The 18,728-nt window shown below is 38.2% G+C and overlaps 1 protein-coding gene across 3 annotated transcripts in view; it reads left to right on the top strand.

Annotated features, from left to right (window-relative positions):
* The window catches only part of morc3b (MORC family CW-type zinc finger 3b), a 28,674-nt gene extending 10,811 nt beyond the window's left edge, over positions 1–17,863 (top strand). For 2 of the 3 annotated variants that reach the window (NM_001441448.1, NM_001441449.1), the window contains 11 exon segments: positions 586–714; positions 822–936; positions 1,027–1,124; positions 1,207–1,314; positions 4,415–4,537; positions 5,161–5,235; positions 5,327–5,369; positions 8,386–8,464; positions 9,783–9,852; positions 11,574–12,039; positions 14,030–17,863. In NM_001441448.1, coding sequence (NP_001428377.1) covers positions 1,214–1,314; positions 4,415–4,537; positions 5,161–5,235; positions 5,327–5,369; positions 8,386–8,464; positions 9,783–9,852; positions 11,574–12,039; positions 14,030–14,278 — 1,206 coding nt within the window. In that variant the 5' untranslated portion in view covers positions 586–714; positions 822–936; positions 1,027–1,124; positions 1,207–1,213 and the 3' untranslated portion in view covers positions 14,279–17,863. 3 annotated transcript variants of the gene reach the window in all.
* Positions 17,864–18,728: the final 865 nt, after the last annotated feature.

An 18,728-nucleotide genomic window follows, 5' to 3' on the forward strand; every position in this document is an offset into this window, starting at 1 on the left:
TAAAACTTTTTTTTACAGCTATGGAAAACATGAGACCACTTGAAAAGTCTCACTTTTCCTGCATTTACAATTTGTAGTTATGTTATAATTCATTCATTAATTTTCTTTTCGGCTTAGTCCCTTTATTAATCTGGGGGCACCACAGCGGAATGAACCGCCAACTTATCCAGCATATGTTTTAGGCAGCGGATGCCCTTCCAGCTGCAATCCATCACTGGGAAACACCCATACACTCCCATTCACACTCATACACTACGGACAATTGTAGCTCACCTAATTCACCTGTACCGCATGTCTTTGGACTGTGGGGGAAACCAGAGCACCCGGAGGAAACCCACGCCAACACAGGGAGAACATGCAAACTCCACACAGAAATGCCAAGTGGCCCAGCCAAGGCTTGAATCAGCGACCTTCTTGCTGTGAGGTGACAGTGCTACCCACTGCACCACTCATATTGATCATTATAGTCTTTTAACTCATGGTGTTAATTGCAATTTATTCACCTGCAAAATATTTAAGCAATTAAAACTCTTCATGGTTGGTGCGAGATTAATTATTTTTATTATTATTGTTATTTTCCTATAGGCATACTGTAGCATCTTATACCTGAAACCTCGCATGCAGATCATCATACGAGGGCAAAGAGTGAAGAGTCAACTGATATCCAAAAGTCTGGCTCATATTGCGCAGGACAACTACAGGCCGTCATTCCTTGTATCCTTTCAAAACATATTATGCTTGTTTGTTGTTGTTGTTCTTTGGAGTCCACACACACACATAACCATCATCCGGATGTTGACATTTCTTAACCCCTCCTTCAGAATAAGCGTTTGCGCATCACTTTCGGATACAACACCAAAAGCAAAGAGCATTATGGGATTATGATGTACCATAAGAACAGACTTATAAAGTCATACGTGAAAGTGAACTGCCAATGTAAGGTAACCTGAAACGATCGTGTGTTGCTTCAGCTTCTTTATTCCCATAAATCCAATACTGAAAGCGGCGGTTTTGCGTTTCTAACAGGCCGAGAGGAGAGGCGTGGGCGTTATTGGTGTTATAGAGTGCAATTTTCTTCAGCCCACTCACAACAAACAAGACTTTGATGACACCGATAAATACAGGTGCGCTGTTTATCACTCTGCTGCTATTTACTCTAAATCATGCCCTTGGGTTGCTTTGATAGAAAGACACTATTTTGTACAGGAAGATCATGCACAACCTCAGCATAAAGCTGGAGGAGTACTGGAACGAAATCCGCTACAAACGAAAGAAAGAGGATCCAAAGTGCACCGTGGCGGTAGAGGATGTGTTGTGAGTATTGCTGTCAAGAATCTGTCAGTAGCCATACAAATCACAAGTTTGTTTGTTTTCTCACTCACTCTTCACTTGTCACAAACCTGTTTGCGCTTTGTCGAACATAAAAGAAGATATTTTGGAAACTTGTGACCATTGACATCCATATTTGTTTTTACTATGGATGTCAATGGTTACCTTTTTCCAACATTCTTCAAAATATCTTCGTTCTCACTCTATTTTGATGGTCAGTTGGTTGAATTTAAGTTACATTGCAACTAACTGTCATTAGATTATTAGGTTGACTGTTAGGTTGGGGTTAGGGTTGCTGGCTCGTACCCAGGGGGGGTTCGGGTGGTTTGAAAGAACTACCCTGCCCCCACTGACAAACATCCAGAGTGTGAAATTGGTCCAGAATTTTTGCCACACTCTCATTTGACCTTTTTTGACTGCTATGTCATCATAAATAGTGGAAATAACCCATCAAATGTTTTAAGAAAACGCACAATATGATATAAGTGAAGTCAACTTTCAATATTGACCGACTGTTGTTAAAAAAACATTTTACGAATAGCCTAACTTTTATTATAAATCTTGAATCTTATTCTTGAGAAAAAAAATTGACCAATGAAAAGCTCCGAAGCACCAAAAGCAGCATATTAAAGTAAATTTTTTTACTATTTAGGCTGTGTATAAGAATCCAAAATCAAACAAAAAGTTCTCAGGGGTAGCTTAAATAATATGTCAGTGCCCTTTGTGTAAAGGATTCATCAGAATAAACAGCAAAATCAGTCCAAGGCATCAGTTGTACATCAACATACTAAAATAAAAGTCTCAGCCATTTCCGGTTGCTTGGATTTTAAGATCAACATCTGTTTATAACATTATACTAAAACTAAGTTCAAGTACACTGTATTGTGCACTTAAGAAGAACCTAATGCAGGACTAGAATCAATATAGCTTCTAGTAAGGACAGTTTATTCCAGTCTCTGATCTCTGATGTTTGGAGACAAACTGGGTGAGAATGTTTACATTTCGCAAGTTATTTGTCATCAGAATTATCTAGTAGTGTTATCTTAAAGGACAATCGTGGCTGGAGCTCACAGTGGGGGTAACATCCTGCACCATCCTGCTTTTACTGTCATTTTAAACGTGTCACCTCTGACACCTGTGGCAAAATCTCTAAGGAATGCCTATAAAAGACAGTGTGAGATTTAGATAACTGCACTTCAAAAAGAGATTTACTTCTTGAGAGTTTTTGTCTTGTATCTAGTTTAAATATCTAAAGAAGCGTTTCTTAGTTAAGCAAAACATACTGTCTTGTTTTTAGAAATAATAATTCTAAATTAAGTGAGTTTTTCCTTAAAACAAGCTAAACAATCTGCTAATGGGGTAAGCAAAATAATCTTATGTCAAAAGGGAAAATAAGATTATTTGGCTCACCCCATTGGCAGATTATTCAGCATTTTTTAAAGGAGAAACTTGCTTAATTTTGGCATTTTATTTCTTAAAACAAGTTATGTTTTTTTGTCATGAAAATGCCTCTAGATTTAAGAAATTTTAGATATTTAGATTAAAAACAAGAAAAAAACTCTAAGAAAAAGAAAATATTTTTTTTGCTATGTATAGTACAATCAGCACATTCTCAATACACAATCTGCTTTAAAGGGCCATGAAACCCCCTCGTTTCAGCAGGGTGTTTTCACACCTCTACTTTGGAAAAAGTCAGAAAAGTGGGCGTGTCCAGCTCTGTTTAGGGGGGAGTGTCGGAGGAACTAAAGTGGGAGGGTGTGGGAGTGTCTATTTGGGCACGCGCGAGTTTCAGTCAAAATACTCACACACAGGAGAAAGTGATGGTGTTTAACCTACATGGACATCTGTAGTGAAATTATTTGCCAAATTATTAAATGGTGGACTTTAACTGCAGTTTGGCTCTTTGATTCAGGGAATTCATTCATGCCCCTCGTGACAAACGAGATATTTGATTCGAGGATCTGCTGTAAGCGTGTATTTTTCATGCAATGTTTGATACCGCACGGCGAATGAGAGAAAAAAAACTCAGCATTTTCCGGAAACTTAGATGCACACGGAAGGTAGCGTCAGAAAGCCGTGTGTGTTATTCCGGTCACAAAATACGGTAAAAACCCTACACGAGGTTAAAGTTTGGTTGTGGTCCTAACATGTTTGCACTCGGTGCAATAGTCAACTTAGTTCGATACGAACAAACTGAATAAACAAAGAGCACTGGTCGCTCACTTACCAAATCTGTAGAGACAGGACAATCACCAGCAACAAGAGCCACGTCTTTATGAAGAGAATACTACAAGCGAATCCGATCTCAGCGTTTGCAGCTGAGAACAGCTCTTAGGTAAACAATAATCCTCCTTAGACACGTAAGTTATTGTTGTCGAGCGTTGCGTACACTGTTAATCCACGCGTGACTCCAGATAAGCTCTCACAGAGAGAAAATGAAAACGAAACTTAATGGCAGCAAACTATAAAAGCAACACTTCACGCTTGTTTTGCCAACACAACGTGGCGTCTATGTCGTGTAAACACAGTAATGAACATTAATTAATGCATCACACTGTAAGACGTAATAAGACTCACTCTGGCACAGACGTCCAGTCTGCACGCTGGAATACAACGCTATTATGTCATGACCGTGACGCAGCTTCAAAAATTCGTTTCAAACAGGAAGTACGAATTTGCTTGAAATAACGCAAAATCAACCAATTTACACTTTTTAGTGAAATATAGGTGTCCTAATAGTGTTTTTAGCAGTGTGGGACACATATATGACTGTTAACAGCTCAAAAAATGTGTTTTGGTGTTTCGTGACTCTTTAAGAACCCTGAAGTCTCTGCTTCTACAAGAAAAAAAACTTCACTTCTAAATTTCCTACAGACTTCAAGTGATGTAGTATTTTGTGTTGATGTAAAACTACATCCATTTTAAAACACATTCTTCCAAAATTTCAAATTTTATGTTCATTTGATGAAGTTTAAAACAGCATCAGAGTTAAAGAATAATGGTGGAATTTGACTTTTCCTGTTTTTTTTTGGGTGAACTGTCCCTTTAATTCTTTATTGTCTTCTCTTGTGCCGTCGTCCTCCAGGAAAGACCCAGATCAAGTGTGGGTTCAGTGTGACAGCTGTCTGAAGTGGCGGAGGCTTCCAGATGGCATCACTGAGCTGCCGGAGAAATGGTTCTGCAGCATGAACTACGACCCACAGTTCAGGTGACAGAAACAGAATAATTATGTCATGATATCATGAAGGAAAATGGAAAGATAGGTTTTGAATGAAGATCAAATGATGGAAAGAAATAATTGACATTGTTTCTAGGTCAATGGATTACCATTTTCTGTTTTGGATTACCATGCTCAAATCCCTACTACAAAACTTAAAGGGCAGATATAATGCAAAATCAACTTTTGGAAGCTGTTTGGACAGAATTGTGTGTAGGTATAGCGTGTCCACTGTCATGGAGTGACACGAACAAAACAGATCTGTTAAAATAAGATCTAAATCACATTGATTTTGAGGCTGACCAAACGTGACGTAGGAGTGTGGTTTTCGCCACCCACTGAATTGATTGACAGGCGTGTATGAACATGTTTCCATAGTAACCAAATAAACATGTTCACAGAACATTTTTTTGCAAAGAAACTGGGATTAAAAGATCTGTTCTGACTCTCTGTGATCAGCTGCATCTCAAATGAGTTTAACAAATAAAAAGATTAAAACACTTTATTAGACTGAACTGATAAACAACCTAAGGTTGGATTTATGTGACCTACAGTCAATACAACCAACAAAATGATAAACCATGATAAAAAGTGTCACCTTATTCTCCACACAGGAACTGCCAGGTAGAAGAAGAGCTAGAAGACGAGGAGGAAGATCAGAAGTCGTACCCTAAACCATTTAAACGCCAGTAAGTTATAATGATAATATATTGATTCATTATGTTATGCCATTATTAAAGATAATGGAAGCTTTACATTATTTTGCATGTGTTTATTCAGGAGGAGAAACACAAAGAGTCTGCTTGAGGAGAATGTTCCGGAGGTAAGAAGAAATTACATTAACTAGAAAATCAAATAGGATGCTAATAAATCAGATTCTCTAATTAGGTTCACCCGTGAATGACTTTTCATATAATTGTTTCATATTTGCTCATTATTTTTCAGTTTTGCACCCTTTTTCTTTTTAATTACGAGAATGGAGCTGGTTGAAAACAATAAGACAGATCTGTATTCATTTCCTTTTCTCATGATAGGTCTGATTTATTTATAAACTGATTTATATATTTAGACTGCCGTAATCGGCGCATATGCTTAATTTAACAAAGAGGTGCTGGACAACGAAGTTGAGGATCCACTTAGAGTTTATAAAGAACAATAATCAGGCAGGCAACGGTCAAAACAGGGACAAACAGATGCATACAGAGAAATCCGGAAGCATCGTCAGGTAACAGGCAGATGGTGAAAAACAGGCAGCAGGCAGGATAAACAATAAAACAAGGGTTGAACATGTATAGTCTAGACCAGGGGTCACCAAACTTGTTCCTGGAGGGCCGGTGTTCTGCAGATTTTACCTCCAACCCTAATCAAACACACCTGAACAAGCTAATCAGTCTTACTAGGTATACTTAAAACATCCAGGCAGGTGTGTTGAGGCAAGTTGGAGCTAAACCTTGCAGCGACACCGGCCCTCCAGTAGAGGTCTGCATTCCCGCGGCTGTCCCGCGGGCGCCGCGGGACCCGACCAGATTTCTGCGGCGTGGGAATTTATTTCCGAATAACTCGCAGGAGCGGTCGGTAACGGGTTTAATTTGGGATGGGAGTGGGCTGTCTAGCAATATCGCTCCCGACTCCCGAGCGACCACGCGTATGTATGTGTGTAAATGAAATAGCCCGATGCTGTGTTTAGCTTGTTTGTTGCTGTGTGTATGTGTGTGTATATTTGTGTGCGCACGCGCGAATGAGAGGTGTGTGTGTGTGTGTGTGTGGGCGCGCGCGAATGAGAGAGAGAGAGCTTTGCCTGTGTGTGTGTGTGTGTGTTAGTGTGCCACGCGCGAATTAGAAAGAGAGAGAGAGAGAGAGAGAGAGAGCCTGTGTGTGTGCTTGGTGCTTATGTGTGTGTGTTAGTGCGCGCACGCGAATAAGAGAGAGAGAGCTTTGTCTGTGTGTGTGTGTGCTTGGTGCTGTGTGTGAGTGTGTTTATACAGACAGCTTGTTATAGGCTGTCTGGACTGTATAGTTGGGTGATTTTCGGTTTTGTTCTCCATCCCGCTCTTTAGCGGGATGGGCGCGGCGGGTAGAAAACGGGGCGGGTCGAGCAGCAGGACAACAAATGCTTAATATAGGCTGGAGCGGTCTGGTTCGGGCTAAAACCTGGCGGGTGCGGGCGGGAGCGTGATTCAAAATTTAGTCCCGCGCAGATCTCTACCCTCCAGGACAGAGATTGGTGACCCCTGGTCTACCCACAAGAAATGCTAAGAAATGTTACAGGGTGTAAACCAAACAAGACTCAGAATTGTCTGTTAGTGTGTGTGCTGTTTATATGATACATGTAGTTGTAAGTAGCTCCCAGCTGTGTGTTTGTGTGTAATCAATGGTGAACCGGGGGAGGTGTGTGAGTGTGGTGCCTGAAGGGAGTTGTAGTGCATTTGGTGGCAGAATGGTAGTTTAAGTAAATGTTCTCCAGCGATCTATGAGGATTAGATCGCTGGTGATCATGACATTAATATACAAAGTGTTAAAAAGTTGACCATCCTGGTATTATTTAACCAATCTGCTGATGCTTAAAATTAATCATAACAAGATTTTTTTAAACTACATGAACTGAATGTTTTAATCTAAGTACACTGTAAAAAGCAATTACTTTAAAAAGTGAGAAAACGTAATTGTCTTAAAAGTGACAAGTTGATTTTACTTAAAATGTAAAGTATTTCTGTTCCAAATTATAAGTATTAAGATCACTTAACTTAATTAGTATAATTATGCACATAGTTTGCCTTATCATTTTAAGGCAGTGGTTACTCAACTTTTTAAAGTAAAGTCAATTCATTGCTTTTTACAGTGTACTCTGAAGTTCAATTAAACTTTTGGATTCTTATGGAATATCAATTAATAATTAATTTATTTGTTTTTTAATGAATGTCAGAGTTTTATGTAAAAAGGCTTCAAGTAGAAGCTCAGAAATCTATATCAGCAAAGTCTGTGAGTGTGTGTGCGGTTTATATAGTCTGTGTAATCAGTCTTGAGTAGCTCTCAGCAGTGTGTAATCAAAAAAGAACCGGGACAGGTGTGTAAGTGTGGTGCCTGAAAGGTGTTATAGTTCATATGGTGGCAGTATTGTAGTGAAAGTGAATGTTCTCCAGCGATCTATGAGGATTAGATCCCAGTGATTGTGACATTAATATACAAAGTGCTAAAATAAATCATAACAAGATTTTTTTTTTATTACATGAACTGCATGTTTTAGTCCAAGTACACCGTAAAAAGCAATTACTTAAAGTAAGTAAACCCAATTGCCTTAAAAGTGACAAGTTGATTTTACTTAAAAAATTTATTTCTGTTCCAACTTACAAGTATTAAGTTCACTTAACCTAATTGGTTTAATTATGCACATAGTTCATTTACTTAATAATTTTAAGGCAGCGTTTACTCAATTTACTAAAGTAAAGTCAACTTATTGCTTTTTACAGTGTATTAAGAACTTCACTTAAACTGCTGAATCCTTATGGAATATTTATTTATTTATTTATTTAGTATTTTTAATGAAAGACAGAGTTTTGTGTAAAAAGACTTCCAGTAGAAGCACAGAAATGTCTAATTGTTTCACACACGTCTTCATTTGTGAATATGGGTGACATGGGTGACAAATTATAACTTTTTTACATGAAATAAAAAATGTATAGGTCTAACATGTCTGTCTTGCATTTCATCATGAAGTTCAGGATAGATTTTGTGTAACTGTAATGTGTTAAATCAAACTAAAATAACATCCTGTATTGTCCCTGTGGTACAAATTATGACAAAAAGCAATATCAGAATTATGATTTTTCTTTTTTTTTCAGAGCTCACAGATTGAAGACCAACAAGGAGCATTAACATCAAGTCAAGCACCCAGACACCCACCAGCCTCTGTTTTGCCTGGTAAAGATGCAATGGCACATTAAAATTCATACCGTAATTGATCTGACCCACCTTATCACCTAATTTAAGGGGCTCTGCTGTGGCCTTTTGTTGTGGTAATGAAATGCTCTATTTGAAACCCCTTAAACTTTGGCTTTTCATGAGAAGCAGCACTGAAAGGGAACATGTTGACCAAATATGCGCATTCTAATATGCTTATTTGTTAGCAATATTGAAAATGGTTTTGTTGCTTTAACATTTTGTAGAATCTACATGATAAGTCTTTCTAAACATGAAATCATTTGCGATGTTGTAAATGCCTTTTAGCCAACTAAATGCATGTTTGATTAAAAACAATTGAATAAAAAATTAAATTAAAATTTATTCATTTTTTTTTATTTTGTAATGATTTTATTTTGTATTTTGTATTTTATAATGTTTTACTAGCTGGGTATCCATCACCCTGTGCTAATAGACATTTGTTTTTACTTGATGACTTTTATTAGTTTCGTCACAGAAACAGTTTCCTTCACCTTTATTCATCAGGGGTCACTTCTACTAACTTATCAAGCATATGTTTTACACAGCAGATGCCATTCCGGCTGCAACCTAGTAATTGGACAGATCCATACGCACTCATTCACAGTTTACCTATAGCGCATGTCTTTGTACTGTGGGGAAACTGTATTATCCGGAGGAAATCCACACCAAAATGTAGAAGATGCAAACTCTACATAGAAACATCATCTGGCCCAGCCGGGACTTAAACCAGCAACCTTCTTGCTATGAGGCGACAGTGCTAACCACTGAGCCACCGTGACACCCCCAGAACAACAGTGCATAACATAAAAATACAACAACAAAAAAGAGACAAATAAGTAGTAATAATAATAATAATAATAATTATTATTATTATAATAATAAAGAAAGGCTATTACAAAGGATGTTAATAGGCATTTTTAAGTATTGCATGAGAAATGAGTGATAGAAATGTCAAATTGTGCATAATAAATTATATAAAAAAAGTTGTTATACTCACTTAAGGTGGTTTTGGAATTGTGTAAAACAATGGAAGATAAATAAATCAACTGTGACTTGGCAAACATTACACCAACAGTACATGACTAAATATTACAGTCAGCCACTCGAACTTGATGGAGAAGGCATTTGGCATGTTTTTTGCAAAGATTTCTCTTCATGTTAGGATAGAAACCTAGCCAGTGACCTCAAAAGTTTAAATGGCAGTGTAAGACATCAAAAATTATATATTTAAAAAAAATTTTGTATGGGAAAAAATAGAAAATAGTCATTATTTTGCATGAATTTATTTTTTCTTCAGGTCTATCTTTAGCCGAGAGGTCTCCTTTGCCCCTCATTAACCTCACGGCGGTCTCCAACTCTCTAAACAGGTAAGAATAGCACATATAGTCTTTGTTAATGCATATTTCTACAATAAACATGTTTACTTTCCATCTTTTTCTGCCAGCAATATTTCTTTTATGTTTAGAAGACATCTAATAGACACCCATACATAGACGTCTTTGCTAAAACAAAGCTAAATCAGTGATCAGTCATCAAATAGGCAGGAAACAAACAAAAAATACACACATTGTCCACTTAAATTGTCGTTTGAGAGCTGAAATGGCAGCATGCCAAGTTTGTTTACGTCTCTATATTTTTAAACTATTGTCAGATATCTATTTATTTTCACAGACAGCCCAAATTTAGCCTTGTTTAAGATGTCTTCTCCCACAAGTCCAAAGACATGCGCTATAGGTGAATTGGGTAAGCTAATTTGTTTGTAGTGTATGAGTGTGAATGCGAGTGTATGGGTGTTTCCCTTTGATGGGTGCAACTGCAAGGGCATCCTCTGCGTAAAACATATGCTGGATAAGTTGGCAGTTCATTCCGCTGTGGCAACCCCAGATTAATAAAGGCACTAAGCCGAAAAGAAAGTGAATGAATGAATGAAACAAACCAGAGTTTGTGGCTGCACCACAAACAATTCATTCATTTATACAGTTTTCTTCGGCTTAGTGCCTGATTTATTAGGGGTCACCACAGCGGAATGAACCGCCAACTCATTCATTCATTCATTCATTCATTTTCTTGTCGGCTTAGTCCCTTTATTAATCCAGGGTCGCCACAGCGGAATGAACCGCCAACTTATACGGCAAGTTTTTACGCAGTGGATGCCCTTCCAGCCGCAACCCATCTCTGGGAAACATCCACACACACACATTCATGCACTCACTCATACACTACGGACAATTTAGCCTGTACCGCATGTCTTTGGACTGTTGGGGAAGCACCCGGAGGAAACCCACGCGAAGGCAGGGAGAACATGCAAACTCCACACAGAAACGCCAACTGAGCCGAGGTTCGTACCAGCGATCCAGCGACCTTCTTGCTGTGAGGCGACAGCACTACCTACTGCGCCACTGCCTCGCCTGAACCGCCAACTATTCCGGCATATGTTTTACGAAACGGTAGCCCTTCCAGCCGCAACCCAGTACTGGGAAACATTCGCAGTACACACTCATTCACTATGGTCGATTTACTTTATCCAATTCACTTATTATAGTGCATGTCTTTGTACTATGGGGGAAACCGGAGCACATCACAAATAATCCATATCCAAAGTAAAAACTGAGTGAGAGATATCTGTGGCTTTATGCTTTATTTTTATCCGTAATGAAAATAACATTACGCTTAGTATTTCAACATGACATTATATTTTATGTGGCCATACGTCTACTGACATTTTTTGTATGTGTGTTTTGTTCCTCCACATGATGCAGGATGTTCTTCCAGATTATTTTGCTTTGGATTCCCTTTGGAATTGTAATATCCAATAAAGCAATATTAAAAAAAGGAAGACTTATTTAAGTTCTTGTGGTTATACGTGGTCTGCTGTGGGTAATTTACTAGTCCTAATACTGTTAGGTGCCTTTTAAAACTCAATGGATAGAGAATAATGTCATGTCTTTGTATCCAGTGTATCAAAACACTTCATTGATTGTTTACAGTTTTTATGAGAAGTTCCTCTCCTAATTCATGCAAAGCATCATGGGATGTAGTAAAAAGGTAGATAACACTAAGCTTGTCTGTTTTATTTCCGTCTCTCCAGAGTAAAGCAGAAATTCTCTGCCCCAGAAACCCAGATTGAAGTGACTCCATCTTTTCCTGTTGCCCCATTCACCCCTTTAGAAGATCTCTCCTCTCAAACTCTCCATCCTGCTTTGAACAAGGAGAGAAAATCCTTGTCCTTGATGAAAGGATTGGAGTTGCATCGGGGTCCCGTATGTGAAAGAGATGCATCATCTGGGACAGGGGGGGAGCACGGCTCGGCGACGGAGCAGATAATTGAATTGGCCCTGAAAAATGAGAAGAAAGAGGTGGTTTATCATGGAGGTGGTGTTGTTGGTGAGGAAGAGGAGGAGGAGGAGGGATGGAAGCTGGCAGAGGTGCAACAGAGGTGGCAGGAAGAGTTAACGGAGGTGATGAACGACAGAGATGTGTGCCGTCAGGAGCTAGAAGAAATGAGGGAGGACAGTGCCGCCCTGGAGGAGGAGAGAAACCGGCTTCTCAGCAGAGTAAGATCATTTATTTGAGCTTTGTGATATTTCAATTGTCTGTGATAGTTATGTAAGGGTTATATACAGTGGTTAAACGATGAAACTGAAACACTGGTCAATTTAGCAGTGGCCAAACTTTATTGCACCAGTAATAGCAGAGTTTGAAGGTTTAATTAGCAGAGTGATAGCACAGTTTTGCATAAAATATTGCAATGCACACAACATTATGGGTGGCATACACTCAGAGGCCACTTTATTATGTACACCTTACCAGGTTGGACCCCATTTTGCCTTCAGAACTGCCTTAATCCTTCAAGGCATAGATTCAACAAGGTAATGGAAAGTTCCTCAGAGATTTTAATACATATTGACATGATAGCATCATGCAGTTGCTGCAGATTTGTCAGCTGCACATCCATGATGCAAATCATCCTAAAAGTGCTCTATTAGATTTAGGTCTGGTGACTGTGGAGGCCATTTGAGTACAATGAACTCATTGTCATGTTCAAGAAACCAGTCTGAGATGATTCGTGCTTTTTGACATGGTGCGTTATCCTGCCAGCAGAAGATAGGTACACTGTGGTAATAAAAGGATGGACATGGTCAGCAACAATACTCAGGTAGGCTGTGGAATGGATGCTCAATTGGCACTAATGGGGCCAAAGTGTGTCAAGAAAATAACCCCACACCATTACACCACCACCACCAGCCTAAACCGTTGATACAAGGCAGGATGAATCCATGCTTTCATGTTGTTGACGCCAATTCTGACCCTACCATCTAAATGTTTCAGCAGAAATTGAGACTCATCAGACCAGGCAATGTTTTTTTCAGTCTTCTATTGTCCATTTTTGGTGAGCCTGTGTGAATTGTAGCCTCAGTTTCCTGTTCTTAGCTGACAGGAGTGGCACCCGGTGTGGTCTCTGCTGCTGTAGCTCATCTGCCTCAAGGTTGAACGTGTTGTGCATTCAAAGATCCTCTTCTGCATACCTCGGTTGTAACGAGTGGTTATGTGAGTTACTGTTGCCTTTCTATCAGCTCAAACCAGTCTGGCCAGTCTGGCCTCCGGCATCAACAAGGCATTTGCGCCTACAGAACTGCCACTCACTGGATATTTTCTTTTTTTGACCATTCACCAGCAACTATGCCACATTCAAAATCACTTAAATCACCTTTTTCCCCATTCTGATGCTCAGTTTAAACTGCAGCAGATAGTCTTGACCATGTCGACATGCCTGAATGCATTAAGTTGCTGCCATGTGATTGGCTGATTAGAAAATTACATGGGCTGTTGTACAGGTGTACCTAATAAAGTGGCCTGTGAGAGTATATCACAGTTCAAAAGAGGACAAATTATTGGTGAGCGTCTCGCTGGCGCATCTATGACCAAGATCTATACCCTTTGTGACGTATCAAGAGCCACCGTATCCAGGGTGATGTCAGCAAACCAACAGGAAGGACAAACCACATCCAACAGGAGTAACTGTCAGCGCAAGAGGAAGCTCTCTGATAGGAATGTCCGAATGCAATCTCAGATTGTATCCAAAAAAACTCACTTCAGAATTAATGTGCACCTCAACCTATGGAACTTCTCCTGGTTCCAACAAAACTGTTCATCGGGAGCTCCACAGGGTCAGTATACATGGCTGGGCTGCTATAGCCAAAAGTTTGGTCACTCGTGCCAGTACCAAACATCAGTCAGTACCAAACATCGGTTTCAATGGTGCCAGCAGCGAAAATGTTGGACTGTAGACAATGTGAAACCTTCACTGTCTTTACCACATTTAGGAGAGTTATGGTGTGAAGAAGCCCCAAAGACACCTTAGCAACGACATAGCAACATCCTAGCAACCTCCCAGAACACCCTAGAAAGCTCCTATTTTTTCAAGCATAGCAACACCTTAGCCACTTTCCAGAACAGCCTGACTCTTGATGTCTTCTTGATCTTTAATATGTATGTATTGAGTTTATAAAAAAGTATTGAAGTTTTGTATTGCTATGTGTCCAGCTGGAAAAGGTGGAGAAGGAGAAGAACGACCTGTCTGTTCTATGTGATCAGTTGAAGAATCAACTATCAGAGTTTAGAGAACAGAATCAGAGGGGAACAGAAGAGAAAGATGTCCGACTGATGACACTGCGTCAAAACCTGTGCCGTCTGCTGGTGTCTTTCATTCCTTCTCTTCATGTAGAGAATGTGGATTACAGCAGTGACGTCACGGACAACATCCTCATCCAGGTTCTGGAGCGCATCACTTAAAACATTGGTAAAAGGTTACGTTAAATCTTATGACTGAACACTTGTATATAGGGATAGAAATAAACTTTTATATTAAGGGACAACATTTGACCTATGGAATAGATTTGCGATGGCCAGCATGCTCCGATGAAGATCTGATATGTTGACATTCAAGAGTTAGATGTTCATTTTTCTCAGAGAAATATATTGTTTCCACCATGTCCTCTGTATCCTTTCTGGCTCTTTCCACAGACCAGCCCTCTTCATATCTTATTTCTGAGCTCAGCACATACTCGTCTACCACTTAATCTGTCACTCTCACTATTTATCAGATCTGTTTTTAAAGACATCCTTCCTCCAGTGAATACAGAATAAAGAGACTCGGTGAACTTATCAGCTTACATCCATTTGTGCTGAAAATAAAACCTATGAATGTGAGCTAATCATTAAAAGGCCTATTTTATTTTTAACATCACTCTCCGTTCATCTGCCAAGGAGAGGCCGAGATGTAACATAAATGAACACCCGTATGCATTAAAGGTTGTGAGTTAATTAAATAAACTTAAAATCTTTTGCTACTACTCTTCAGACAGCATCGTTTACCAACTTGTCAAGTTAATAAAATAATAATATGTATTTTTGGTAACACTTTACAATTACAGTATATTAACAATGATGTATTAATATGTAAACTAAACATTACTTAATTATGGATTAATTAATTATTAATTATTAGTTACTTGTTAGTACATGAATGTTTGGTAATTCATGTATTAATTACCACATTAGTTTATGCTTAATTTAACCATCATAAATTCATTCATTCATTTTCTTGTTGGCTTAATACCTTTATTATTCCGGGGTCGCCACAGCGGAATGAACCGCCAACTTATCCAGCAAGTTTTTACACAGCGGATGCCCTTCCAGCTGCAACCCATCCCTGGGAAACATCCACACACACACTCATACACTACGGACAATTTAGCCTACCCAATTCACCTGTACCGCATGTCTTTGGACTGTGGGGGAAACCGGAGCACTCGGAGGAAACCCACGCGAACGCAGGGAGAACATGATATGTTAATGTATAATTATATCATGACTTTACTTGGAGGGGCACATCGTCATTAACCCATTTATAACTTCTCATGAACTCCTTATGCACATTCGTCTTGTGCGTTTACACTGAATAACACTAGTAACATGTTCTGTCAACATCAGCATCAACAGTTTAAACACAGGAGTTCATGAGTAATTAAGGATGAGCTAATGGTGATGTGCCCCTAAAGTAAAGTCATGATATCATTATACATTAACAGCTCATAAGTTCATGAAGGTTACACTTTGCTTAAACTTAAATGTCAACTAATACATTAATTAACAACATGTCCTAACAAGTAATTAAGGTAGCGTTATTAACTCTTGAAATCATGTGACTCATGTTGCAGTTAAAGTTAGTCCACGATTAGCACGTGCATTAACTCATCAATAATTCATAATGAAGTAATGTTGAGTTAACATATTAATACATCATTATCCATCATTATTATTACATCAATACATCATTATTTTTTATTTCAAAGAAAGAAAGAAAAAACAAAACAGAAACAAATACGTCCTGGGACGTAACAATTGTTATTGTAAAGTGTTACCATATTTTTTAAAAATATGTATTTATAATAAGCACAGGTCAGAGTGAACAGGATTTATTTTGAATTAAAAATATATTTGACATTTTATTTGACCAAATCTTATTAGAAAAATTAAAGCAGACACCTGCATTTAATATTAATTGTATGTATATGAAATTAATTAATAAATTCAACTTGATTAGAAAACTTAAATTGCAATAATATTTCACAACATGGATGTTTTGGCTTTCATTCTTCCCCCTGAAAACATTTGAAAAGCCCTCAAACTTTTGAACGGTGGTGTACATGCAGATTGTTTTCAGGATCATGACTCGACACCCTAAGCAAGATTGTCTCAGCAGATGTTAATTCTTCAGACTCTTTACCTACCAGCTGATGGAGAGGCCGAGTTTCACACAACACCTGTCAGTGTTATAAATGGACGACTCTTGGGAAGCTTACGTGACTGTTTTCTTGCAACCAGCCTCATTAAGTGCCTGAAGTTTCCACGATATTGCACTGGCCCTGCCAGGGCATAACAAGAGTCATATGTAATGTCTTACATATGAGTACTGTGGGATGACTGTGTCACGACCTGGTAATATAATTATTTAAAGAAGTAGTTCACCCAAAAGTCACCGTTAACTTCTAATATGACTTTCCCCTGCTGTAGACATGTTAAATCACTATTTATGAACATAACGAAAGTCAGTATGTTCTTGCACTGTCAAATTCGAAAATAGTGAAGAAATAAAGGTGAAAAGATATAATAATTGTAATCCATATGATTCACACATGTCTGTATTCTGAATACATGGTCAAAATTAAAATCAGTTTTCACTGAAAATCTTGCTAAGCTCACCTTGAGAGTTCATAGGAGGAGTTCTGATTGAAATTAGGTCAGGAAGTCTTTTAAAGTAAAGAATAAGTATTTTCAGTAATCAGTTGCATCTATTTACTTGATAATTGGATTTAATTCACAAAATCAACTTTAGTCACTTCCGTTCATTCATTTTCCTTCGGCTTAGTTCCTTAATTCATCAGGGGTCGCCACAGCAGAAGACCCGACAACTTATCCTGCATATGTTTTACACCGCGGATGCCCTTCCAGCTGCAACCCAGTACTGGGAAACACTCATACACTCTTAATTTACACACATAGATACGGCCAATTTTTTTTATTCAATTGACATATAGTGCATGTCTTTGGACTTGTGGGGGAAACCAGAGCACCTGGAGGTAACCTGCTTGAACACTGGAAGAACATGCAAACTTCACACAGAAACCCCAACTGGCCCAGCTTGGACTCAAACCAGCGACCTTCTTGCTGTGAGGCGACAGTACTAACCACTGAGCCACCATGGTGTCACTTTATTTGTGCAAATTTGCTGTTGTCAGTTAAGACCCATTTTTGGTTAGAGCTTCAAAAACAAACTGGTAAGAAATAAAACATGATAAAAGTTTATAGATTTTAGATAAAACATTATTTTATACTCACAAAATAAATATCTGTTTTAGCTTGATGGTAGCTGGCAGCTTTGTGTTTGCATCTTTTGTTTACAAAAAATTTCCACTTTATGAAAAGTTTGAACTTTGAAGGGGAAAATGTCAGATTGTCATGAAAAGCGCATCAATTTGAGTTAGACACTCTTTCAATTTTCTCTAATCTGAAAAGTTGATAGGGAATTACCCAAAAGTTAAAAATATAATATGAAATCTGCAATGCTCTAGAGCAGAGATGACCAAAGTAGGGCCCCAAAATTGGCCCACTGTAACATTTGCTTTAGCCCACCATCTCATCTGAGAGGAGAGTATGATGGAGAGGGTTGGGGCGAATGCCTTTAACACAGAGATTGTAATTGTTAATTTGACTTTACCATTTTTTGTTTTATTGCTGGAAAAAAGCAAACTGAAATAAAATGTTTCAATTAAATGTTGTAAATGAATGTAATTTAATAAAATTTAAACACTGTCACTCGATGGATATGAGATTATGCAGAAGACATCGGCGAGCAAATCAAGAACCAAAGTCAAATAAAAAACGACTTTAATTCTGTTATAAATTAGATTGCTTTGTTTTTACTGTAGCCTAAAAAGTTAATTATAAAATAAAAAATTACTGTATTTGTTAATATAATGCTATGTTTTCTAGTCGTTTTTAAATTTTAATAAATAAAGTAGAAAATTACTCATTGCAACTATATTTACCTTTTGCCCATAGCCTCAATCAAGTTTAGTTTTTGGCCCTTCATGAAAAAAAGTTTGGGCACCCCTCTGCTCCAGAGTCTATGTAAGCAAGTTTCTGAATGCTGAATCCAATCAGTGACCATATAAAAATGAAAAGGAAGAATTCCCAGAATACTGTTTACCAGAAGCATTAAAATACGAAAGCATTATGTTAAATTACAGATTCAACAGATCAGCATATTGTTTTCCTTCTTGGTTCCACAGATTGCTGGAAATATCCAGTAAATATCCCTTTAAAGTTTTATTTTGCTTCTAATTAGAACATTAGCCTTTTCATAATTAATCATGGATCACTAAACCTCAACTTAACGAATATGTTTCACATAACACAATTGTTCATACTTTAGCTAGCTAGCTGTTTCATATACACATATTCGCATACTAAATCCGCCCTAAAGTATTTAAATAAAATTATCCCAAATCGTAGTATGCTTGAAAATGTCCGGTAAATATTTATTTTATATTGCACACAGTACATTGCGCTTTTGAGGTGACGCAAACGCAGGTGAAAAGTGTAAATAAACTACAAACATGGTGGACGCGCGAGACCAAGCATTAAGTAGACAGGCTTCGACAAAGTTGTTTGAATGACT

This window comes from Danio rerio, chromosome 1 (assembly GCF_052040795.2).
Source record: "Danio rerio strain M-AB ecotype USA chromosome 1, GRCz13ab, whole genome shotgun sequence".
Taxonomy (NCBI): Eukaryota; Metazoa; Chordata; class Actinopteri; order Cypriniformes; family Danionidae; genus Danio; species Danio rerio.